Below are 27,392 nucleotides of genomic sequence, written 5' to 3' on the forward strand. Positions count from 1 at the left end.
ATATCTGTGTGTGTGTGTGTGTGTGTGTGTGTGTGTGTGTGTGTGAGCTGTAATGTGGGAGGTGAAACCTCTAGGGGTGCGTTTTCCCCCCTATCAATAGAGTCGGAGCCGAATAATGCTCCTTTCCAATATATATATATATATATATATATATATTATAGAAAGAGCAGCTCATGGCTACTTATGCGTTAATATCAAAAGAAGAATTACAAAGGTTTAGTGGGAAAACTAGATCCCCGCTAAAAAACAAAACAACACATAAAGTCCTAGCGGTTTCATTTTCCACAGTACAACTCCATCCATGAAAATAAAAGAATAGAAAGAAGATTAAAGCTAACATAAATATACATGTATCAAACCAAAACGTATACCCACAGAAATGACGTATACCCTCTATGAACATGTATATCAAAAGAAACGAAAAAACAAGAATCTGTATGGCAAACAGCAACATCTCAAAACCAGGAAGTCGCAGCCTGACCAAGGAATCTGCATCCTGCAACTCAAAAAGAACTGAGGAAACAGTAGAGAAATAGAAATTCCAAGTGTTAAGAAAGGAAAAGATGATCCTCATTCCTCCAACCTCCCAATCAGCAAAGCTAGTCCAAACAGACCTAATAAAACCACCTGAAGTATGGAGAGACAGAGAAATTGGAGCCATGGGCCTTTCCAAATAGAAAATAACATGGTCACAAATAATACCCAGATGAAAAAAGAGCAACTCTTCAAATCTCCAACCACCCTTCTTACCCGTGAAACTAGCCCATACACTATATCTCCCAAGAGCCCTACTTCTAATCCCCAAGCCCCCAACCCACCCCCACCACCAAAGTAGCAAAGGAGTCCTGGGCCTCCATGCTAAAAATAAGGCAGCCAATATGATACATCCCAAAAGCAAAACCACCCAGCACAACGTCCCAACCCTTAAACTGAGAAACCCTCCATCTCCATAAACTCAGCCACCAGCAAATAGGGAGCCGTTGGCCTCCCAAATAAAACTCAGCAGAAAAATCGAAGGATTCCTGAACCTCCATGCCAAAGATAAGAGGTCGGACATCACATAAATCAAAAATATAATTAGTCATAATCTCATACTCCTTAACTCCAAATTTCTCAAAAAAGAATAAACGGAAGAAACTTCCAGCCAGAATAACGTATAGACCGATCCAAGCCACTCGGCCACCCAACACAGATCAAGATGAGACATTAGTACGAATATAAGGGGTATCAATATTATCCCCAAACATCAGAGTATAGAGAGAGGGGGGAGGAGTTACTTCCACCCTACATATATGACTAGCGCACCCCAAATTAGCAAGCCAATTTGCGGGTTGATTACCCTCGGTAGATGAAATTCCAAACGACATTCATATTAGAAATTAACCCTTTAATCCTCCTAATATAATAAAGAATATCCCAAGGGGTGTCGACACCATTAGTAAAAATATCAATCAAAGAACTATTATAACTTTTAAAAATAATATACTTCCAATTGAGAGAATAAACCAATAAAACAACAGATAAAATAGCTCGAGCCTCAGCCTCAAGAGGGAAATCCGTCATAGAAGGGGTAGAGAAGAAGAGTAAACACTTTCCATAGTGATTCCTAGCAATGCCCCCGCACCCAACATTAGGACCTTTCTAACTCCCATCCATATTAAATTTAATCCACCCTCTAGGGGGTGGACTCCATTTGACCAAGATAGGAGGGTGCGGGATTCTCCTGACTGCCACATTCATATGCCCCAAAGCCAAAAAAATAATTAATGCCCGAAAAGAAACCTTTTTTGGAATTTCCAAGTCTCCATAACTTATTGATGTAAGAAATTATATTAGTGAAAACCATCATTTTTTGAATATCCTTACCCTCATGAATAATATCATTCCGAGCCATCCAGATAAACCAACAAATGATATAAGGGTATACTTGCCAAAAATGTTTCTTCTTACCACCTGAATTGCAACACAAGGTGGTGAGAAGAAGATTCCTCTCAGGAGAAACAATAGTACCAAACCACAGACCAACTCTTCTCCAAATAAATAAAGCAAAAGGGCAGGAGAAAAATATATGTTCAATGGTCTCCTCCGCCATCAAACACAAACAACGCCTCTAGACAATTCTCAAACCTTTCATCTTAAGGATATCATCACAAGGAATGATAGTGAAAAATACGCCAGGCCAAGAAAGACATCGACGGGGTAAAAGCCCAACTCTACACACCTTTCCCCCAAGGGGTGTTTTGAAAATTATAACGAGAAACATATAAAGATTTAGTAATAGAGTTTGTCATGGGTAGTTTCAAATAAGGAGTATCATGCAAAAGAGGATCAAAAGGTATTGTGGAAATGAAATTTATTGGGAGGTTCCAATGGCCATCAACCCAAACATTCGAAACTTTGAGATTAGAGAACCGCGTATCCGTCATATTCAGCAAAGCATGAGACCAACAATCGTGCCAGAAAGATAGGTTACCTCCCCCCACCTCCCAATAAATGAAGTTCCTTGCCCAATCTCTAACATTAAGCATTCTCTTCCACATTGTGGAATTGCCCAGTCACCAATTTATTACAGCAGGATGAAAGAAACGACAATACTTCTCATGCATAAAGTTGGCCCATAACGACTCGTTTTTCCTGAAATTGAACCATTACTTGAAAAGATTAATATCAATCATATGATGCAGAAATTTGAAACCCAAATCACCGACACTTATGGGTTTACAAACATCCTTCCAAGGTAACCATCTTCTACCAGAATGATTTCCCACCCATAAGAACTTATGGAAACATCTTTCAAGAGTCATAATAGTGCTCTTTTTGGGTTGGAGAACTTGGAGAATATATAAAGAAAGAGAATGAAGTATGCTTCTTAACAGAGTAATACGACCCCCAAAGAAAAGGAAATTATTTTTTCAATCCAAGATTTTTTTCCGAATCTTTTCCACAACCTCGTAAAACTGTATACGTCTCTTCTGCCCTTAAGGATGAACACCCCCAGATATTTAAGTGGAAGAGTAGAGAGGGAGAAACCCGTAAAATTAGCTATCCAAAAGGCATTAGAACGGTTAATCATTTTCCCCAAAAAAATATTGCATTTACTAGCATTGAAGGAGAGGCCCGAGACCAATTGAAAATCAACCATGACATTATGTATTTACTTAACTGAATTCTTGCTAGCATTATAAAAGAGGATCATATCATCAGCATAAGCTAAGTGAGAGACCAACATATTGGATTTGTGAGCATATTGCAGCTTTGGGTTTCTCCTGAAAAGATTGTTAATTCATTGTTCAGCTAATATATATATATATATATATATAACAGTAACCAATGCATGATAGTATGTGGCTATAAACATATAACATTCATAACAATGTGACTAATATATCAATCAAAATAAAGATTGTGCAAGTATCATTAACGGTAAAATGGTTGAAAAGAAATAAAATATTACTATAGATTAAAAATATGAGTATTCACTCCTATGTTGATTAATTTGTTATTTGATTTGTCTTGACTCCGACTCTCTATAATTGCTGCCTATAATAATAATGGGTATTCATTAATTTATTATATTATTACATATATATAATTTTAGTAACCATAAGTGAAATTGTCATATTTTACTTATTATAATCCTACTTAAATTTCTATCTATATGTGTGTGTGTGTGTGTGTGTGTGTCGCCTACTGTGACTTTTTGTTTAGCAGAATTTGTAAGACCCCTATGGTTACGGGTTTGATCCCACCTGTGTGCGGGATATAATTCTTAGACACATGAGGTTGGTTAGGAGGCTCGTATAATAGCTTCTGCCTGATCTTATATATATATATATACTATTATTGATTTTATTATTAAACCAATTAAATAAACATTATCTTCCTTGGTCGAGCCTTAAACTACGCTAGATAAGCTTCCTTTTGCACGCGAACCCGTTTCCTGCATGCAAGAAAAGAAATTTCTTCTCCCCTGCAAATGAGATCCATGTTACTCATTCCTCCCTCGTGTTCGGCTCTCTCCCGCACGAGCTCTCGACGTCAACATCGACGTCTGCTTCCTCCTTCGTATGGCAATAGCGTACGTGAACTCGGGAGAGCTTCTTCTTCTTTCACACGAGGAATTCACCTATTATGCCATCTTGCTTCCTTTGCCTCTAGTCACAACTTGGCGCAGCAAAGCAGTGCTGAGATCCTCTTCTTCCCTTGAGCACTAGGCCTGCTACGTCGTTTCCTCGGGTAAGAAAGTGTGCAACACCTCTCCTTCTTCCTCCCTCTGCTCTTCGACCGCATGCCCGTAAGCTCTTGCTTCTCGTATCTATTTGTAGAGCGACACGCCTCCTAGGATTCCGATCCCCCTCGCTTCCTCTCGCCTCTGATCGGCTGCCCGTCTCCTTGCCACATATTCTTCGATTTTCGTTTACCCTCCCCCTGGGTAACTAAAATCAGACTTTACAACTAAATTGTTGACTATGAAAAACAAGAAAAACCTTTATTTTTTGAAATACTCAACAGCTGAATATTTATTGGCAGATTGATCAGTATGAGCATCGTCATTATCCTTATTAATTTGAACAAGAAACTTCAATTACTTCTTTAAATGCCTGATTTACAGTGGACCTTGTTGCATGCTCATTTTTTTTCTTCATACAAAGAAATTTATGGGCCTGTCATGTCTGATATCATATATTATGTCTCAATCGGAGAATAAAATGGGAATAAAAAAAATATGAGGTGAATTTCATGATTAAATACTTTCCCAGTGATTAATTGGAATGATATTTTGAGGAAGTTTTCATCACTGAATACTTTCTTTTTAAATTTCTCAACTAAATCCATGGAAAGAGCATAAGTGTATTTTTCTAGCTTCAGCATGGCTTTCTGTCAGCTTTTCTTAATTAGGGCATTTTCTTTCAACTTCTGGTATTGCCCTCAGGAAAATTACAGCCAAACAAGAGAAAAAATTCTTTACTTCATTAAAACAATTCCCTTCTTTCATTTCCTTATTACTTTCTCGAAATCGGAACATTTTCTAAAAGTTTTGTAAATTCTACTTAACAGAAACTCAATGTACTCATTTTGCCTTAACTGATTATCATCGCCATTGTTGGGGTTTCTCAGCTGTAGTGATCATAGGCTGAAATTGCATAGGTTTCTCGTTATACCGACCCAAGCTTTACTAGTTGGTGTCACAAAACTTGGATCTTTCTCTTTAGGAACCTCCTAGCCTGCAATGAACTTCTTGATTTTCCCATTAATATAACTTCCGAAGATGTCACCCATTGAGCACACTTTAGAATTTCTGATGAAATTTTAATAGTTACATCAAAAGGTACCTCGATTTTTAAGAACTCAATTTCATTTTACTCGAGGGGTTTCACAATCTACTGAACTTAAGTGGCTGGCGTCCTCATCAATTTTCTTAACCTAGAATCATTCACCAGACAGATAGAATTCATAAGGTGGCCCACACCATCTAGCAGTCTCATCTAGGATTCAAGAAATGACTCTCATGGCTAAACATTTTATTTTGTATGGTACTTATTTCTCATTTTCAGACTGTCGTAATGCTCTAATGCCATTTTTAATGACATTAACTCTCACCAATCGAGATATTGCTTCTTTGAGCTAGTGCCTGACAGTTTTGCAGTTACAATGAATTTCTTTCTATTTAATTTCAACATTTCTATTATTTTTTCTTCTGGCCAGGTTTGTGCGAGCGTCTCCTCTGAATCAACGAATATGAGCGAGCTTCTGCAGTGGAATGAGTTGTATGGAGAGGGTGGATCCAGGAAGAAAAAGGCACTCAGCTATTTCATGTAGAAAGCCCATTTGTTTTGCAGTTCTCACATCTTTCCTTCACAAGTTAACCAAAAATTGGAAGCTTGATTTTATTACTGATGGGAACCCATCTCCATCCCAGAGCCAGATTGTGAAATTTTTTGAGAAAAGGCTGCTACAGAAGTAATCATGTTTGGCTTAGATATAATTAGCTACAGAGGCTCTTTGGTTTGGCTGTTTCCATCTACTGTTGTTACTCTGTTGAAGAGGCCTCTCTGCATGTACATGCTCATCATCATCAGTCTAATATGCAGAAGAAATATGTCTTGGAGAATTTATATTTTGATTGATGTGGAAACTTCTGCCATTTAACAAATATTTATCTTCATTATTGTGAACTTTTAAGCTTACCTGGCATTTATGAAGCTGTACTTGTCTGATCAAAGCACTTTCAAGTCTCATAGCAATGAATAGAGTTTTTGGCTAAATCTCTTTCTTTGAGAATAAGTATTTTATTTATTATGTTTTATTTTTTTCATTTTGTACTTTTAATTTTATGTCTGCTTGCTGGTAATTATAAAGTTAATATTTGAGTGGAATGTATGATTATATGATGAGGCTTTCGACGTGAGCTCTTTATTTGGGTTCAAGTCACTTCATATTTTCAAATCTCAAGCTGTTTGGTTGTGAGAGGATCTATGACCTATTAGTTGAATCTAGTTTTTTTTTTTTTTAAGGTAGAGAATTCAAAAAGTTGCATTTTGTTCTCAGTTTTAATATATATATATATAATTTAATGAAATTGTGTACCCAGCCTGTTGCTTGACATTCATGATATAAGACTCTTCAAGTCGGAGGTTCGAATCTTCTATAACATGATTTTAAGGTGGTGCTCAAATTGTTGGGCACATTAAAGGTGGCTGGAGACTCATATAATAGCCTCAGGCAAAGCCTTTCCTTAAATTAAATTAAATTAAATGAAACCCAACAATATAAACATTTATTTTCAAATTAAGTTTAAATAAATTTACTACTAGCTGTCCCAACACAAGATATTGTGCGTTAATATCCTCTAGAAAACAAGCATTCATCATCAGTGATAAAAAAAAATGTACTCTAGCCCAGCTAGCTCATTTAGAAGAACATATACTCGCATACCAATGATGTTGAGATGTGATGACCGATCAAATTCTCATGTATTTACATATTCAACACCAGAAATTTAATATTTATATTTACAACACTTGTTATAAATCTATCATGAAAAATGCAATTTTCATTTATAAAAGGATGACGAAAAAGTATTTTTATGTGATGTTAAAAATTTGAGCAATATGCATGTAAAATATAAATGTTTGGGTGTTAGATATGTAAATACATAAGAATTGCAGGTGTTAGATATGTGAATACATAAGAATTGCATGGTATGTAAATGGCCAATAGATTTTTAAAATCTGTGCTATATATAAAAAATAAAAGTGGCTATTCTGCTCAACTAATTTACAGAGATATTGCAGCTTCAAAAATAAAGTTTGGGTGACTAAATGCTCATATCATGCATGCTGACCTTAAGAGGTACACCCCTCTGCTTGTCTACCAACCAAAGAATTAAAGCTAAAGAATTAAATAAAATTGAAGAGTATATGGAACAAAAATAGACATTCGATATACAAACAAAAATGAATGCAAAAACTGGGCAACACTGGGAGAGAAACCTGGTTGGGAAGTCAGTCCGCCTGTAACCTGCATGAGTGGATGGATGAATATGAGGAAGATTTACATACATGCCACTCAATTCTTTTGAATTTACATATCTAACACCTAAACATGTCACCTTCCCTTGCTAATGTTATGTTTTGTAAGCTTGCTTACCATCTGAAGTGATGCAAGGGGGTTATTTGATTAAAAAAATTAATTGCTGACATGAAAGCTAAATGAATAAAATAAGTTTTTTTTATAATTACAATAAGATGAAAAAATCATGAATAAAAATAATTAACATAATATAACGACACCACCGAGGTGCTTGAAATACTAAGGCGGTAACTGACAATCAGACAAAGATTTATACAGTTCCTTCAGAATTGAAGTTTTGCTAATGGGAAGATATGTAAATCTAAAATGATGCATCAATCACTATGGGTTCTTCGACATATGTAAACAATATCTCTAACTTTCATTTACACTTAAAAAAGGTTTCCCTAAATCATTTTATTAGTTAAATGAATGAGTTAAAAGACTATGTAGATAAAATGTCTCTAAATTATAATAATTCACATTTTTAAAATATTTTTATAAAATAAAAATAAGCAATAAAAATGAGAATAAAGACATTAATTTTATTGTTACTATTATGTATTTCAGTTAAAACATTCGTCAATGAGAATCATCTAAATGTGTACTACAAAAGTACACTATCCATAATATTTTCCAAAACCCACTAAGAAAGTAGGTACCAACTTACATTTTCATTTTACATGCATGGGTATTTTGATGCCCACGAGGGAGACTCCAAATGCATGTGCATATATCATATTTTATTTATTTATTTTATTTAACATTTGCTTTAACCAATTTTAGAAGTAAAAGCATTTACAAGTGATTTCATATATAAAAAGAATTATTGTAAAATAAAAATATATTTATCGAATTGTTTTACAGTCGATTGCCAATTTCTCATATGAAATTGGTTATTTGTGGTACCAATAATGATATATTTAATTAAATTTGATTATTATTGTACTTTTATATGAATTCTAACTTAAATGCTTAAAAAACTTTTGTTTGTATTTTGTTTAATTAAGTTATTAATTATGGCTTCATATGTAAATATATCTTATTCTCTTTACAGTCTCCAATTAAGTGATCTAGCCACTTCTCCTTAAGCTTATTACATAAAATGCTGTATCACAATTAAATCAATTAATATTGAGATAGTTAATTGGGTGGATTTCCTCAACATCTTTTGACATGTTTTAAGTTAAAAGTAACTTGATTATGCTTTAAATTTAGGTTTATTAAATGTCACTTAAATTTCACCAAGATTAACTTAAAAAATAATAATTAAATATTGAAATTAATCTTCATACCTAAATTTTGCTCTCCCATGGCAAAGCCCGTAATATAATCAGCCACCACACAAAAACCCTAATATAATTTTAGCACAGTTAATTTCAATTTTAGATTTTTTTGAAAATGTTCCAAAACTTGGGAGAGCTTATAAAAAAGTAAAATCTAAAACTCTGATTTTGAAATCCTAACCCAAAAAACTACACCTTTCTTGCTGCCTCGCCATTTGCCAACAGTCGAAGCATACAAATGCTCGCTCGAACTTTGCTCAAGTGTGTAAACTCCGCGCGATAGGGGAAAACCTATTGTTTTTCCCCTTCTGTGATGGTGACACAACAGGGAAACAACTGATCACTCAGCTGTCTTCCTTCAAGAACTGAAAACTGCCACAGTTGGCAACAGGAATCAGTTTAGGACAGCAGCTAACAGGCCTCACAAACACCCCCAGGAAGAGTACAACCTAGTTACAGACCAAACACATTTCCATGATAAGTAAGAGATCCAAGGGAGAAAGGGCAGGGAATTGCGGCCAGACACCACTTCAAAGAGACTAAACTTGGAGGTGTGATTGCGGTACTTATTGTAAGCAAACTCCAATTATGATAATAAAAGGTCTAATTGTCGTATATTTTTTTCCCACATATCATCTCAACAAATTCCTCAAGCTTGCATTTGGTTTGGCCATCCGTTTGAGAATGGGCCGTTGAACTAAATTGTAATTTAGTTCCAAACTTCCTCCACAAGGTTTGCCATAAGTGACTTGAGAACTTCACATTTCGATTGGAGACAATAGTATGGGGTACTCCATGAACACGCACCACTTGAAGTATATGTCGGCAACATGAGATGCATCCAAAGTAGTCCTGCAAAATATAGAAAGTACCATTTTTGAAAGCCAATCCACCACCACCATAATAATTTATTTGTTAAGTTGGATTCATGCAAACCCACAATAAAAACTAAGCTCACATCAAACCAACGAGCTTCAGGAATCAGAATAGTAAATACAGCCAGAATTCTGAGTTCGAATTTTTGTTCTTTTTCTCACTTAACACCTCTTCATATACTGCACCACAACCACCCGAATGGAAGGCCAATAGAATTTATCTTGTAGGAAGGCTAAAATCTTGTACCTTCCAAAGTGGCTGGCTAAACCCCCATCATGGCATTAGTCTAACAGGGCCTCCCTCGAAACATTGCGGTACACAAAAACGAGCTCCGAAGAAGAGGAAACCTTCCTTGATATGAAACATGTGATGAGATCCTTACAAGCATTTCTTCAAAATTTCTTGATTGTCACCATCTCATTCATAAAGCTACTTGCATATGTCAAAGCCCCCTACTGTGGCTTGAAGGTAGCTAACACTTGATACCTGCAGCTATGAGCGTTGGCCACTTCATTCGTAACATCGGACTTATGCTTTAGGGTGAAATGAAAAGATGAAAGAAATTCCACCCAAGTGGTATGACTTCCTTTTAGCTTGTTTTGGCTTTGAACATATTTCAAAGCTCCAATGTCAACTCCATATGCGTCTAGGGGTGTAAAAGGATCGAGCACGAGCGAGCTCGGGCTAAGCTCGTGTTCTGCTCGTTTAAAAACTATAAATGTTTGTGTTTAATTTATTTGCTTAGTGAGTCGAACACTAACTGTTCGCGAACAAAGAGACATTTTGACAACTCTAGTCACGCTTAGGACTATCAAAACGACTCATTGTTCGCGAAAATTGTGTTCGGCTCGTTCACTAAGTTAACGAGCCGAACACGAACAAAGATTTGTTTGTTCCTGTTCGGTTTGTTTTGGCTCGAAATACTACTCATCAATTATATTGTCTATAAGTATTATTAAAAAAATTAATTGACTATAGGGCTACAAAGATTTATAATCAATTAAAAGTATTAAATAAGAAAATAGAATAAAAATTATTATATTAGATTCAAATGATGTTTTGATATAAACAATAATTTTGAAATCTTGCTCCAACGCTTAATATCTTACGGCTACGTGATTAAGGTTGTCAAAACGGCTCTTTGTTCATGAACAGCTCGTATTTGGCTCGTTAAGCAAACGAGCCGAACACGAACACACTTTTTGAGCTCGAAATATAAACGAGTCAAACACGAGCTGAGCCTGGACTCGCTCGTGTTCGGCTCGTTTAAACCCCCAATCACGACTCCGTAGGATGTTAAGGGTGAGAGATATAATTTTTTAATATTAAAAAATCATTTAAATATAATTTATTTAAAAAACTTTGTAGCCTTGTAGATAACTAATTTATTTTAAAAAATATTCATCAAATATATATATATATATTTGATGAATATTTTTTAAAATAAATTAGTTATCTACAAGGCTACAAATAATATATATATATATATAGAAAAAACCCAAGGGCAAATATATTAATACGGAAAAGATACAGAAATGTTGCATGAGAGGGTCTAAAAAGCCTAACTCATACAAAAAAACACACAAAACTCAAATAAAGCAAAGATACTTAAAGGAAAAAAAAGAAAACCAAAAAGCTATAAAATGACACAAAAGTGCTAGGGACGTCCCACTTTAGTCCTCCTGCCGCTAATTCTCGGAAGTGAGCCGACTAACAAATTAGTAAGATGAGTATCATTGCCCGTAATAACCAAAGTATCATCCATCAGATTCCTGAGCTCAAGTAGATTTTCATTTTTCTTCTTCCTCCTGAATGTGTAAACTTGTCATTCCTCATCCGATGATTGACTCATTTGATCAGTAGATTTTAAATGTGGTCGAACAGTTGTAGGTTGTTGCACATCATGATCCCCATGAGTCTAAGTAACACTAACATGTTTCTGGACCTGATGAGACAGTCGTGAAACAGTAGAAGTATTTCCATCTATATTATCGGTGATAGATTCTAAGGCAGACGGGGTTTGAAAAATCTTGACTCATCAAATATATATATATATATATATATATATAATTTAAGTATTTCGAGCCAAAACGAGCTAAAGCATGAACGAACAAATCTTTGTTCCTGTTTGCCTCGTTTATATATCGAGAGCAAAGAAATTGTTCGTTTTCGACTCATTTGCTTAACGAACGAATCAAATATGAGCCAAACACGAACTGTTTGCGAACAACGAGCCGTTTCGATGGCCCTAAAAGTGTCGCAGTCTACCTCACATAAGAAGTCAAAATTGGAAGTCTCAACATCAGAGCAGAACAAATTGCTTCCTTCAATTGCTCAATACTTATTTGAGCCATTTCAGTCCAACAAGGCTGAGAGACTTTAAGTAATTCGGTGTAGGTGCGGCAAAGGTGCTAAAATTTTGAATTAAATGAAGATAGAAAGAAGCCAACATATGAAATTGTCTCACGATAGTGAGAGAAGTGGGTTGCCTCCATTCCTCTATTGCCCTGAACTTACTCGGATCCATCTCCATGCCCTTGGCCGAAATCATAAACCCAAGGAAATTAATAATAGCCACTATGAATTGACATTTCTCTTTGTTTGCAAACAATCGATGCACTTTTAGAATCTCAAAAACCTTACTTCGATTTTGGCTGAGAAAAATATGTCAACAAAGTATATACTATTACAAATTTCCCCAAGAGAGGTTGAAAAATTAGGTTCATCAAGCACATGAAGGTACTTTAGGCAGAATGCACAAACGACATAATAATCCATTCATACAACACATCACACGTCTTAAATGCTATTTTCCATTCATCTCGAGGGAGCACTCATATTTGGTGGTATCCAATTTTCAAGTCCACCTTGAAAAACTTATAGACCCTTTAAGTGATCAAAAAGGTCATCTAGATGGGGTGGTACTTAATAGTTATCTTATTCACTGCCCGACTATTGATACACATGTGGCACGATCCATCATTCAAGGATGCCAACAAAAAGGAAACCGCACAAGGAATCAAACAGGGCCAAACAAGATCCTTTTGAATTAACATTTTCACTTGATGCTATAGCTCCTCATAGACATTTGATATGTGGCACGGTTAGGAATAATGGAGCTCAAAATAAAGTCAACGTCGTGCTGGATTTCTCTTAAAGGCAGCAAACTTGCTGGAATCTCGTCGGAAAAAAACTGTTTTGAATTGCTACAATAGTCTTTCAACTTCCATAGATGGTGGTGGTGGCTTACTTGAATGGTAGCGATGAGAAGTGCTAAACCTAAGGCTGCCTCCTTTAATTCTTTCATGAAAAGGGCTGTGTGATTTTGAATAGTCTGAGGTTAAACCCTTGATGGTGTGTCCTTCTTCATGGGAAACCAACACAACAGTGCTACCATTGTTATTGAAGGCACAAGTATTGTTGAATCCACAATGGGTAGTTTTTCGATCATATTGCCAAGGCCTTCCAAGCAATAAATGACCAACATCCATGGGAATGGCGTCACATTGCACCTTTATTTGGAACTTTTGGCCGATAGAAAATTATACTAGATATAAGTATTGTTGAACCCACAATGGGTAGTTTTTTATCATATTTCCATGACCTTCCAAGCAATAAATGACAAGCATACATGGGGATGGCATTGCATTTAACCTCTTTTTGTAACTTTTAGCCAATAGAAATTAATACTAAACATAAGTATTGCTGAATCCACAATGGGTAGTTTTTCAATCATATTGCCATGGCCTTCCAAGAAATAAATGACAAGCATCCACGGGAATGGCATTGCATTGGACCTCTTCTTGGAACTTTTGGCCAATAGAAAATTATACAAGACATTGTCTAGTAACTTGGAGCTCATTCTCAACCAGAAATTATACAATATGTGGTTGTGTGATCAATCCGAGTTTCTCTACTATTATAGTAGAAGCTACGTTTTCACAACCTCCACCATCGATGATGAGGTTGAACGCTTTATCCCACACCATGCATCTTGTACTAAAAATATTATGACAAAGCCATTCCTGGTTGGGAAGGGGCTCCATATTCAAGAGTCTACAAAGGGCCAACAATGCCCCCTTCATCGGCAGACAACACTTGCTTTCTTGTATGGTTGTTGCCTTCTTTTCCCTAGATTTCCTCTGATGAATTGTTTTCTTATACCAATGACATGACCTAGCGGTTAAGACAATTAGATGCAATATGTCCAAACCCATGTCACTCAAAACACCTTGAAGACAGGTTTGTACCCATTTTTGATGTTCCCTAAGGCTAGAAAACAACATCACTATTGATGGATTTTCCTTTCCTCCCACTCAGTTCGACCCGATTTTGTCCAATTCTAGAATGAACTGATTTCTCCCCCAAGGGAGTAATGTAAGGGTGCAGTTTTATGACATTTATGTTGTCGTTCAACTTTGACAGCAAGATTGATGACATTTTGAAAGGTCCACAAAGGTTGTAGTTGTACCACGCGGTCTATAGTTGGCCTTAGCACACCCAATAATAGAGCAATATAATGCTCTTTCAGTTCGGTTAGGTTGCTATTCAGCCCATGTCGTTTGAATTCCTTCGCATATTCCTTCACCGTCAAGTCTTTTGCTGTAGATTAGATAACTTTAAGAGAACTTTTTGTCAGTAATGCTCCAACGATAATTTTCTTTCTAATTCATTATTCATTTTAACCCAAGTTATAAACTTTGAACGCCCGCTCCTATCTTTGTCTTATTCTCTTCAAGTTCTCCCACAAAAGTGATGCATTCTTTTTGAGTTTGATTGCCACCAACTTGATCACATTTTCTTGTGGCATTTCATTGTAATCAAGAATTCACTACACCGTGTGTAGCCAATTAAAGAATTCATTCGAGTAATGTTCCACTGAAATCAGGAACATCAACCTTAATTCCAAAATCTGAATTTTGGCATAGTTGTTCTCTCCTACAGGTGCGGATTGACCTATCTTCCTCACTCGATACCTCTCGAAAGAAAGGATTTTCTTCCTTTCTTCACCGCCTCCTTAACACCATTTTCTTGTCTCTAATTTTTAAAATTTTGTTGTTCAAGAATAACAAGCCTTTTTCGCAAACGTTGAATTTCTTGTTGCAATTCTTTTAACATCATTTCTTGATTGGGTCTTGCAAAATTTCGATGAGATGCCAAAACTAGAACCTGAAATAAGTGGAAAAATAGACTTCTATGGCTCGACAAAAGAAAACCAAACTGCTGGACAACAACGACACCTATCTGCGGCTAGAACTGAGGATAATTCAATGGTTGGACTGCAGTGTCGGAAAACGCTTCCAAGAACAAGACTACGACATTCCAAGAAGAATTCCTGATCTAGCCGAACAGCTCAAGAAAGAAAGACTTGCTCTGATACCAAGATGATAGTGACACAACATAGAAAGCAATTGATCACTCAATTGTCTTCCTCCTGTAATAAAAAACTGCCATAGTTACAGCTTAAATCGGTTCAGGATAGTAGCTAACTAGCCCCACGAACACCCCAATGGAGGGCCGAACCCTAGTTGTAGACCAAACAACCGACTTTCTAATAGGATGTTTGGCTGCAAGTCGAATTTAAGTTAAATAGGATTTAGTAAATTTGGTAAATCTGGATTTATTAAATCTAAATATGATTAAATTTGAAATAAAGTTTAGTTCAATTAAGATTAAAAACAATTAAATCCATTTGATATATTTGGCATAAAATTTGAAATATTTTTTTCTCAAGCTAAATCCATTAAATCCAACTAATAAGTGGATTTACTAATTCCGGATTTAATAAATGGAACGAGTAAAAATTAGATTTAACTTAATTGTAGATTTATCTAACCTATTTATGGTACTTAGTGGATTTACGTTAAATCCTTACATGCGGTTAAAATTGTCCTACCAAAGACCCCCTAAGGAACACCCACACTCAACACAAAAGAAAAAATAAAATGAACGCCAAAAATTCCCTTGTCATTAAAGAAACCTGCCTTGTATAGAAGACAGGCAGGAAATACACTTGGGCATTCCAAAAAGACCACAATGGCTTCTTCCATCACCCGAAGCAATTCGAAGAAGGCTAACTCAAGCTGCCCCAGCCCGCTGCTTCACTCGTTTGTGCAGAAAGCCTAGCTCGGATTGTATGTGTGATCGTTGGCTTCCACAATGGCAACAAGCCACTCCACCTCCCTCACTCTCTGTACGCAGGCTCCTTCAACATCACATGCTCTGTCTCCCTCATTGCTCTATCCATCATTCTCTCCCTTGCCATCAGTCTCTGTTGTGCTTCCTGTGCCGCACTCTCTGTCTGGCATGAAATGAAGAGAGGGAAAAGAATTCCTTGGTTATAGTCATGGGCGACACGAGCTGGTAGAACGACACCTACTTAACAAATATAGTAAACAGAACTAGATGTTTTTCCAAATTTATCTTAAGTTAATTTAATTAATAATTAAAAGCTTATTATTACATAATTATAAACTCACGGTCAACAAAATAAAAAAAATGAAATTTTACATACATGCCACAATTCTTATTCATTTACCTATCTAACATCTAAAATTTGATTTTTACACTTTAACAACTTTGATGCCACAAATTTATGTATAAAAAGGTGTATTTCAATTTTAAAAAGTTAGTAATTGAGCTATTTTTGATGTGATGCCAAAGAATATGAAAGCTTTAGTGCTAGTAACTAAATGCACATAGATTGTGTGGTATGCATGTAAATGCCCGATAAAATAAGAAGAAAAAGTAAAAAAGCCTCATCCGAAATATAGCATCCTAAGATAAATCACCTTTTGTTTCTTCCAAAAAACCCTTGCTATCACTAGAACATTCAAGTACAAAAAAATTTAAAGCAATGCAAAGGGTTCAAAGTTAAATCCACAGGAATACAACATTGATGCCATTTCATCATGCATGAAGGAGAGAACTTAGGAAGGCATAGTAAAACCACAAAACAAGCACATTACATGCAAGGACAAATGGAAATGGATAAGAGAATCACCAAGTAATAAACCATGGAGCGAGGAAAAGGAAATAAGAGAAGGCGTAATGCCTGGAAGGGCTCAAAGAGCCCGTTATATAGATATAAAGACCACATTAAGATGATTATAATGGTAGTTGATCAAAACCCACCAGACAGCAAACAAAAATCGCACAGTGATCTCGCAAATGTCAGCAGCTACCTGTCAGAGCTACATAACCGCAAGCAACTACCAGCTGCATTGCACAACAACCCCTTGCGTTGCACAGCAACCCCCTATGCACAAACCCCTACGCTCGCAACGACACAACAACTGGCTAGTCCGTAGTTATTTGAGGGTTACTTCTCAAGTGAATGTGACACAGAGAACCAAGCATGAGATCACGGAATCCAACAATACAGCGACCGTACCAGAATAGGATCCGGTTCCGGCGAGGCTTTGTAGTGGTGAAATTCCAGCCTGAGAATTCCCGATTCAAGATCTATCAGACTGCCAGGACTAGTGAGTCCTATTTTTATTTATTTTTTAATTAAATTAGGGTTATTCTGAGAGGAAACTCTCTATATCTTGCTATTTCATATTTGTGGAAACTTCTTGCTTGAAATGTTGCATTATTTTATTTCTCTCAACTGATGTGTCTGCCATTTGTTGTTTGAAAGCAGAAACCTGTTGTTTTTCAGCAGCTGGCACGCTGTCTGCCCTGGATTTCAAGTATCATCACTCCTCCCTCCTTTACCTATCTTACCACTATTCTAACCCACCCCTTGATCTTTCCACAGTCTAGGAATCCTAGATTAGTGTCAGAACGTCTATGCAAACAGCTACATAAAAGTGGGTCCCACAGCCAACCTTCACTAATATCTCTTTTTTCTCTATAAAAATGAATCATAAATAAAGCTCAATTAATGCAAAAATAAGCCCAGAAAAGGGGTACATTTGCGGGCGTTGCTTGCATAAGACAAATGAGACAACTTCAAAATCCAGCTCATTATGCAGGACTCGTGCCAAAATTGAAGAAAAACCCCAAAACTGCATCAACATAAGCTTTCCACGAACAAGGACAAAACAAAGCCACACTCTCCAAGAAACTGCTATTTATTCTCAGTTTCGGGTATGATACAGCAATCGGCAACTCCAAAAGGAAGTTACGCCAATATCATGAGATATATTGCATGTAGAAAAGATTGAAGCTAGACCTCTAAATTAAAATCGCCTTATAAACAAAAATAAAAAGGTGATTGGCATGCTTTCATATAATTCTTAAGTCCTAGTGAAGCTATAGCTCATCCAATCATAACATCAGAACTCATGTTTCTAGAATCTTCGTGTAACAAGGGCAAGCAAAGTGATGGTTCTTCAAAATTTTAATCATTGAATTACTTCTAGTTGCGTGAAGGCCATTACTCAAATCAAGAACTCATATTTCAACAGAAAACTCAAATCATGTCGAGATGTGTCTGAGATGGAAATAAGGTTGGGAGAATTAATTCTACTTCCCTTAATTAAGGGAATTAGAATTAATTGGTAATCCCTTAAATTGAGGGAATTAGAATTAATTTGTAATCCCTTAAATTAAGAGAATTAGTGAAATAGTTTTTTTCTACTTGTAATCTCCTATATAATACCTTGTATTATCAATTCAAAGAAGAAAGTGAAATACAAAATTATTTCTCTGATTTCCCACATGGTATCAGAGACAGGGTTGAAACCCTAGAGGACACCGCCGCCTGTTGCCGCAATTCGATCCTTTCCGCTTATCCGCTTAGTCTCTCCTCCGCTATTCGCCTCTAGGGTTGCTTGCATCCATTTGATTCTTTTCCGCTGCTCACGATGAAGATCGTCAAGAAGTGCGTAAATAAGCAGATCTTGCGATCGCTCTGAGGATTCTTTTGTCGCTGAACCTGACCCGCTAAATCCTTTGCTGCTGAGCCGCTTCTTTGCCGCTCCTGAGCCGCACCTGAGCCGCTGATTCTTTTATTCGATGACTTAATTGCTGCGATTCTTTTACCGCTGCAGCCGTTGATTCCAACCGTAATTGCTGCGAATTCCTCTTCTCCACCATGTCAATGTTCGAAACCACTGTCTCCAGCAATTCCAACCCTTCCGAATAATCCAATGTTGTTCAGAAAATTGGAGAGTTGTAGAACATTCGGGCATCCAACAAGTTCAATGGGAAGAACTATCTCAAATGGTCACAAATTGTCCGCACATACCTAAAGAGCAAAGTAAGGCTTAATCACCTACTTGGAACCGAACCAGGAAAAAGGGATCCAACCTTTACAGCATGGGAAGAGGAGGATTCCATGATTATGTCCTGGCTATGGGATTCCATGGACCCAACGATCAGTGACACTTGCATGTTCTTGAATACCGCAAAGGAAATCTAGGACTATATCAACCTCACATACTCGAAGGCCCGTGATGCTGCCCTCCTTGTGTATGAAATCAAGGCTCAAGGCAAAAACCGGAGCCACCAAACAAGGAGACAAATCTGTCACAGAGTATGCATCTCTGTTGCAAAATCTTTGGCAGGAACTGGATCACTATCGAGTAATTGAGATGCAATGCCCTGATGACGCTACCACTTTGAAGAAGTTCATTGAGAAGGATCATATGTATGATTTTTGGCAGGATTGAATTCTGAATTTGATCAGGTTAGGATCCAAATCCTCGGCAAGGAGGATACACCGTCTCTAGAAGAGACAATCTCATTAATCCGAGCAGAAAAAAGTCGAAGGAGTGTCATGCTTGAACCACATACTATGGATGGGTCAGCCTTAGCAGCAAAAACAAATTAGGAGAAGTCGAAGATTGATCTGTTTAAACACCCGGGTAGAGATAACCAAGGGAAGGAGAACAAAGACAATCTGTGGTGTAATTATTGCAAGAAACCAAGGCATACAAGCCAAGGCATACAAGGGAGAAGTGTTGGAAGCTGAATGGTAAACCTCCAAGCCGAGAATGGGGCAACCGTGGGGGGCAACAAAGGCCTCGAGCGCATATGGCAGAGCAACCCAATATTGAGGAAAATTCAACAATAGAGGGGTTTAGCAGAGAAGAAATTGAGAAATTGAGAAGCTTGTTGGGATCTCTTGAGAAGCCTTCTGGAGCATGTTCGATAGCTCTTTCAGGTAAAACTATTTGCATCAATGTCTTAGACAAATTCTATACTAACTCTTGGATCATAGTCTTCGGTGCTATTGACCAGCAGGGTAAAACTATTTGCATCAATGTCTTAGACAATGTCCTAAAGCCTTTTATATGACCCCCACATCTCAACTCTTCCACGCCTATACCCCATGTCCAAGTAATAGAAAAATTATCATGACCAATGACTCCTTAGCTACCGTTGCAGGGATTGATGATATACATATCACACCTAGTCTTATCCTTAAAAACGTTCTTCACGTACCCAAACTGTCAACAAGCCTTGTGTCCATCCAACAATTGACTCATGATCTCAAATGTTATGCTGTTTTTTTTCCTTCTTATTGTGTTTTTCAGGAACAGGACTAGGGGAGGAGGATTGAACTTGCTAAGGAAAGGAGTGGTCTTTACCACCTTGAACCACCCCAGAAAATTAGGAGTAATTTGTCTTCATCTTTCCTTAGTTCCTCGAACAAAGATGACATTTGGCTGTATCACTTACGTCTTGGTCATCCCTCTTTTGGGGTTCTAAATATAATGTTTCCTCATTTATTCCAAGGATTAGATATTTCTGAGTTTCATTGTAACATTTGTGAATTGGCAAAACATACACGTGTATATTTTCCTATTAGCAATAAAAGAAGTTCTCATCTTTTTTTTTCTGATTCATAGTGACATATGGGGTCCTTCCACTATACCTAATGTTTTTGGGGCTCATTGGTTTATATCCTTAATTGATGATTGCACCCGGGTTACATGACTCTTCCTTCTTAAACAAAAACCTGATGTCAGCACTGTTATACCTAATTTTCATTCAATGGATCAAAATCAATTTGGGGTCAAAATAAAAAGCTTTAGGACAGACAATGCTAGATACTACTTCAATCAAATTCTATCACCTTACTTTCAATCACAGGGGATTATCAATGACTCATCATGTGTGGACACACCCCAACAAAATGGAGTAGCTGAAAGAAAGAATGGGCATTTACTCAACACCACCCGAGCCTTACTATTTCAAGGGAATGTTCCTAAGCCCTATGGGGGAGAAGCCGTTCTCACTGCCACATATATGATCAATAGACTTCCCTCCCGTGTGTTAGAAAACAAAAGCCCCATAGAGGTCCTAAATAGCTTCTACCCTCACTTCAGAACCTCAAATGGCCTCACTCCCAGGGTATTTGGGTGTACTGTCTTTGTTCATGTCCACAAATAACATAAAGGGAAGATAAATCCCAGAGCCATCAAATATGTTTTCCTGGGTTACTCCTCCACTCAAAAGAGATATAAATATTACAACCCCTCTACCAGAAAATTTTACATCTCTGTAGATGTCACTTTCACAGAAAAATAAACCTTTTTTTTCCAAATCCTCTCTTCAGGGGGAGATTTCCATGATGGAAGATACTACTTGTGAGTTCTTTGAACCACTTAAAACCCTAACCCTTGCCCTTCCACATGTGCCAGCTCGTGTTGTTGAACCTAAATCAAACTCTCCTCCTGTTCCAGCTGAACTAGAGTCCTCTGAACCAATCACATTTGAGTCACCTGATCCTGAACCCTTATCATCTCCTACTCCAACCAGTGTCACTCACGATTTCCCAAGATTTCCTCAGGTGTATTCAAGGAGAAAGGTCGTTCTTAAACTGACACAAGTCCAAGAATCAAATTCACTCTATCCACTATCTCACTATGTATCTCTCAAGCGCCTATCACCAGCCCACAAAAGATTCATTGTGAGTTTGAATACTATTGTCATTCCTAACAATGTGTATGAGGCATTGTCAAAAAGGGAATGGAGGGACGCTATGAAAGAGGAAATGAGTGCATTAGAAAAGAATAAAACATGGGAGATCATTGAGAAACCGAAGGAAAAAAAAATATTGTTGATTGCAAGTGGATTTTTACATTGAATTTTACTTTTACATTGAAGTACAAGGCTGATGGATCCCTTGAAAGATATAAAGCAAGGTTAGTAGCCAAAGGGTACACTCAGACTTACGCGGTAGACTATCAGGAAACCTTTGCTCCAGTTGCAAAAATGAACACTGTGAGAATCCTGTTATCATTGGCTGCTCACTTCAATTGGCAATTGCTACAGTATGATGTTAAGAATGCATTCCTTCATGGTGACCTAAATGAGGAAATCTACATGAACATCCCTCCGGGATTTGAAGGGTACACAGATAACAAGGTGTGCAAGCTGAAAAAGACAATTTATGGGTTAAAACAATCTCCTAGAGCATGGTTTGACAGATTTGCGAGAATCATGAAGGAATCTGGGTATAAACAAAGCCAAGATGACCACACTCTTTTCATTAAACATTCAGCTGTAGGTGGAGTGACTGCTCTTTTAGTCTATGTAGACGACATCATATTGACTGGAAATGATGAGAAAGAGAAGCATGAATTGAAGCTGAGACTAGTAAGAAAATTTGAAACAAAGGAACTCGGGAAATTGAAGTACTTCCTCGGTCTTGAGGTGGCATATTCCACACAGAGGATCTTCACATCTCAGCAGAAGTACGTGATTGATTTATTGGCAGAAACAGGGAAGACTGGGTGTAAGCCAATCTCTACTCAAATAGATCCAAACTATAAGTTGGGAGAAGCTAAAGAAGAACCAGCTGTGGATAAAAGAATATACCAAAGATTGGTTGGCACACTCATATACCTTGCTCACACTCGACCAGACATAGCATATTCTGTAAGTATGATCAGTCAATTCATGCATGATCCAAGAGAACCTCATCTTCAGGCTTCCTACAGGGTACTGCATTACTTGAAAGGCAATCCGAGAAAAGGAATCTTGTTCAAAATGAATGACGCTCTTACTCTGGAAGCCTACACCGACGCTGACTATGCTGGCTCCCTAGTGGACAGAAGATCAACTACAGGATATTGTACTTTTCTTTGAGGGAACTTAGTGACATGGAGGAGCAAGAAGCAGAATGTAGTGGCAAGGTCATCTGCAGAATCAGAGTTCAGTATTGCTGGACTATTGCTCAAGGATTATGTGAATTACTGTGGCTGAGAATCATTTTGGATGATTTGAGAATCCAATGGGACGGTCCTATCATAATCCTATACAACATGATAGGACAAAGCATATTGAAATTGATAGACATTTCATCAAAGAAAAACTGGAGGAAGAGTTAATGTGTATGTTCTATGTTCCATCAGAAAGACAATTAGTCGATGTTCTAACAAAGGGGCTGAACAGTTCAAGTTTCCATGATCTTGTATCCAAGCTGGGAATGGAAGACATCTATTCCTCAGCTTGAGAAGGAGTGTCGAGATGTGTCTGAGATGGATATAAGGTTGGGAGAATTAATTCTAATTCCCTTAATTAAGGGAATTAGAATTAATTGGTAATCCCTTAAATTGAGATAAATAGAATTAATTTGTAATCCCTTAAATTAAGAGAATTAGTGAAATAGTTTCCTAGTTTTTCTACTTGTATTTCTACTTACTTGTAATCTCCTATATAATACCTTGTATTATCAATTCAAAGAAGAAAGTGAAATACAAAATTATTTCTCTGGTTTCTCACAAATCACACCTCAATCTAATCATAGAGCAAACATACTGCTTAATTTTGATCTCAAACAATACGAACCTCAAATCTTACGGGCCACATCCATGCTTTTACCAAGCCAAGAGAAAAATGTTCTGACACAAGCCTCAGAGACTAGCGTCGTAATTTGTAACAATCAATTAGCTAGAAAAGAAAAAATCCCCTTCAGTTTGGAACATTTATATACAACATGAATCTTAGAAACGAACTGTTTCCTTAATCTGCAATTCGACCAAAAAAAAAGTATTAAACTATCCTTCACACTCATCTCTATAAATAATTACTTCCAAAGAAATTTCAAGGTGATATCTGAACTAATAGGAAATTCAACGAAAAAGACAAAATAAATTTTTATTGATGTAGAGGGAGGGTTACAACACAACACTAAAAAAAAAAACAGCACAAAACATGAACGACACAAGAAAACACCTATAAGTTGTATTCCAAGGGCGGTGGAGGTCGGCTAGATGGGTCGGGATGGTTGGTAGGGGTGGTGGCAGCAAAGGAATGCTGATGACAGCGAGGGGAAGGTGCACAACTGCAGCGACAACAATGATGGAGGGTTGGGCATAAGGTTTTGTTGCAAAACAGCAGTGATCCGGGCCGGGATAAAGGCTGAGGAGGGGGAAAGTAATGTTGGACTGTAGCGGCAGGGCGGTTGAACATTGGGGTTACGTCTGGTAGCTGGACAACAAGAGTAAGCTGTTGGGGGAAGGTTGGCTGGTGCGGGGATAAAGAACAAAGAGGCCGGCAACTGCTGGAGAGAGGAGGAGGAGGAGTAGGATGGTAAAAAGGAAGGATACAACACCACTTTGGAGGAGGATACAACCGGAGCACCACCACCTCCTCAGATACAACCCTAGAACAAAGAAAACTCTCCGCACAAAAAATATGAAAGTAGAACACAGCAAAAACTAAACCAAAATCTCTGTAAACAACAATATCTAGACTCCTACTAGAGGAAAAAATAAAAGTAGGAAGGGCAACTCCCGCACAAGAGGAAGGGGTCTGAATACTCCAAAAAATAGCCATTAAAACTTTCCAAAAGGGGAAGAGCACATGAGAAGGGGAGGTAGTCCTGCCTTCTCCACGAATCACGATCCTTCTGTCCCGATCCTTCGTGATCGAATTCTAGACAGGTCCCCTTTGACCAACGAGGAAGTTGGCTAGTCGGTTCAGCCGACTGGCATTTAGCGCCCCACGTTAGAGGCGTTGTTAGAGCCCCACATCAGTCTCTTGGGATTGGGGGAGCTTCGACCTAATTCGTCAAAGCTCTTGGATCCTCATGTTATTGTGTTAAGTCCCCTGGTAGATCGATTATGTCCGTGTTGTCATTCCACAACACATTCTGGTAAAATAGGTAGTAATCCTCTTTTGACACATCTTAAGCGGGAACTGCATATAGAGGTGGGTTTCCATCATGCAACTCTCGAGCTCTTACATTTGAAATCTTCTCCTTCCATTGCTTGTGCCCAGCATGTGGTGGTTGAATAACAAGTATTTAAGAAGAACACAATTCTGGGATGAAATCTGTGGCATATCGTGCCACTCTCACTAGCGACTACTTAGGAGAGACACCATCTTCAGTGACATAACTTAAGTCCCATTGAAGAAGTTTCTTCCCCTTAGGTTTCTAGGCATATTTCAGAGTTGAAGTTCAACCGACCCTTCTGGAAATCTATTGGTTGCCTTACTGAGCTGCTCTAACATTTGAACTACTCATTGTAGTAGCCCAGGCATGGGACATAATGGTTCCTCTTTGGACATGTTGGACCTCCCTCCGTAGAGGCAACTCGAAAGAGGGTATATAGATCTGAAGTATCTTCCTTGCTCTTGTATGTGGGGGCCCCCTGTGTCTAATGTCAGCTCCTCAGACACGTAACTGCATTTTTCACTTAAAATAAAGTCGGTTGGAGTCTGTTCCACGAACTCGGCTGGACTAAGTATATCTTATCCTTCGCAACTGGAAGCGAGCTCTCCTTGTTTATGCCATCACCGTCTTCATTGCCTACGATGTCTTTATTCAACTATTTGATGATGTCTTACTCGGTGAAGTAGATCACTCCCCTGGTTGTGCATTCTGCTTCATCGTGTCCAAATCCGTGGCACTTGCAATACTTTTTGGCTGTTACAGACTTACGGATTTGTTTCGCTGGATAGTGGTCAGAAGGGGTCGCATGTTGCTGCGGTCTCTCTACTTCAGAAGCTAAATTCTACAACTTTCGTGGTAATAAGTAGGGAGGAACCGACGTTGTGTTTCTCGCTTCATCTTCATATCTTCTCATTCCTCGCTTCGACCTTTCGGATCACGATCGAGGGTAGCCTCCCATTGGATTTCATCTTCCGTGTCCGTAATCCACAATAGAAGTTAGCGAATCTCTAGCCGTATCTCATCTCGTGAAGGCTCGGGCATGTATCATGTTGGTGGCATGGCTAGGGTTTAGGGTTGGGAGGTGAAAGAGGGTGTAAGAGACTAATTAACGGTGTAGAAAATTTAGTTTGTTGTTGTTGGTTTTTAAAAACAACAAAGGGTTAATTAGGGTTATGTCAAATTCTTATTGGAGGTTTGGGAATCAGAAAGAAAAAGTTTTGAAGGAGGTGGCTTAGATAGGGGTGGATGCTAGGAGACCCCAGGATAGGACTAGGGTTGGGCTAGCTTGATACCCAAAACTATTAGAAAATTTAACAAAAAAATGTAAAATAAACTTTTATTGATGTAGAGGGAGGGTTATAACAAAACACAATACAACAAAAAATAACAACAATAAACAAAAACGACACAAGAAAACACCTCTAAGGTGTATTCTAAAGGAGGTGGAGGTCTGCTAGGTGGGTTGGGATGGTTGGCAGAGGTGGTGACAGCAAAAGAATGCTAGTGGCAGCAAGAGGAAGGTGCAGAATTGCAGGGACAAATGGATGGTTGGTCAGCAGGTTTTGCTATAAAACAGCGATGACCAGGGCTGGGATGAAGGGATACAACAATGCTGGAATGTAGGGAAAGGGCGGTTGAAGGCTGGGGTGACGTCCAGGGAGCTGGACAACAAGAGTAAGTCAATGGGGGGAAAGGTGGCTGGGTGCGGAGATGAAGGATAGTGAGGCGTGCGGCTGCTAGAAGGGGGAGGAGTAGGGATGGTAAAAAGGAAAGATACAACACCACGTTGGTAAAGGATACAACCAGAGAACCACCACCTCCTCGGATACAACCCTAAAACAAGGAAAACTCTCCACACAGGAAATCTGAAAGTAGAACACAGCAAAAACTAACCCTAAATCTCTGCAAAAAAATAATATATAAACTCCTATTGGATGAGAAAAGGAAAGAAGTGCGAAAGAAAACTCCCACGCAAAAAGAAGGGTGGGAATACTCTAGAAATTAGCCATTAAGACTTTCCAAAAGGAGGAGCACATGAGGGGAGGTAGTCCCATCTTCTCCACAGAACTCACGATCCTTCTGTTTCGATTCTTCGAGGTCGTTTTCCGGCCCGATCCCCCGGACCGGCGAGGAAGTTGGCCAGCCGGTTTAGTCGGCTGGAATTTAGCACCCCGCGTTAGGAGCGCAGTTGGCGACCCCATTACAGGGGAGCCTTCTAGCGCTCCGCGTCAAGAGGACTTTGAACTCACTTTTTAGCCCAAGCGGGAGGATGGTTGCTCTTGCTCTTTATCCAGAAAAGAAATCCATTGAATTAGTTTCAGCTCTCATTCACCTACACAAGAAAAATCACTGATTTAAGCATCATAGAGATTTGCGGGGGGAAATCCCGGGTTGGCTCGCCAATCTCTTATTTTGCTGAATGTGTAGAACACAGTATTCAGGTCAAGATGACTGAAAACTAGCAGCAACTAAATAATTCCAACATGAATAAATTAAAAAAACCACAATCTTTTAGCAATTGCTTCTGTGCAGAGATTGCTTCCCTTATTTTGTGAGACTGACTATATAAGTTAAGTTCA

The 27,392-nt window shown here is 38.1% G+C and overlaps 2 protein-coding genes across 7 annotated transcripts in view; one reads left to right on the plus strand and one right to left on the minus strand.

The window, feature by feature from the left end:
* Positions 1 to 5,846, plus strand: part of LOC110023815 — a 71,689-nt gene extending 65,843 nt beyond the window's left edge. Inside the window, exon 25 of the mRNA XM_020723423.1 lies at positions 5,707 to 5,846. Within this exon, the coding sequence (XP_020579082.1) occupies positions 5,707 to 5,820 (114 nt within the window). The 3' untranslated portion in view covers positions 5,821 to 5,846. The remainder of the gene's footprint in view (positions 1 to 5,706) is intronic.
* A 1,371-nt stretch (positions 5,847 to 7,217) lies between these two features.
* The window catches only part of LOC110020788 (DNA mismatch repair protein PMS1), a 74,332-nt gene continuing 54,157 nt past the window's right edge, over positions 7,218 to 27,392 (minus strand). For 4 of the 6 annotated variants that reach the window (XM_020719025.1, XM_020719044.1, XM_020719035.1 and 1 more), the window contains one exon: positions 9,114 to 9,710. In XM_020719025.1, coding sequence (XP_020574684.1) covers positions 9,617 to 9,710 — 94 coding nt within the window. In that variant the 3' untranslated portion in view covers positions 9,114 to 9,616. Of the gene's footprint in view, positions 7,522 to 9,113; positions 9,711 to 15,748; positions 16,036 to 27,392 lie in introns of those variants that run through there. The other 2 variants (XM_020719060.1, XM_020719053.1) reach the window with 2 other exon arrangements.

This window comes from Phalaenopsis equestris, unplaced genomic scaffold (assembly GCF_001263595.1).
Source record: "Phalaenopsis equestris unplaced genomic scaffold, ASM126359v1 Scaffold000002, whole genome shotgun sequence".
Taxonomy (NCBI): domain Eukaryota; kingdom Viridiplantae; phylum Streptophyta; class Magnoliopsida; order Asparagales; family Orchidaceae; genus Phalaenopsis; species Phalaenopsis equestris.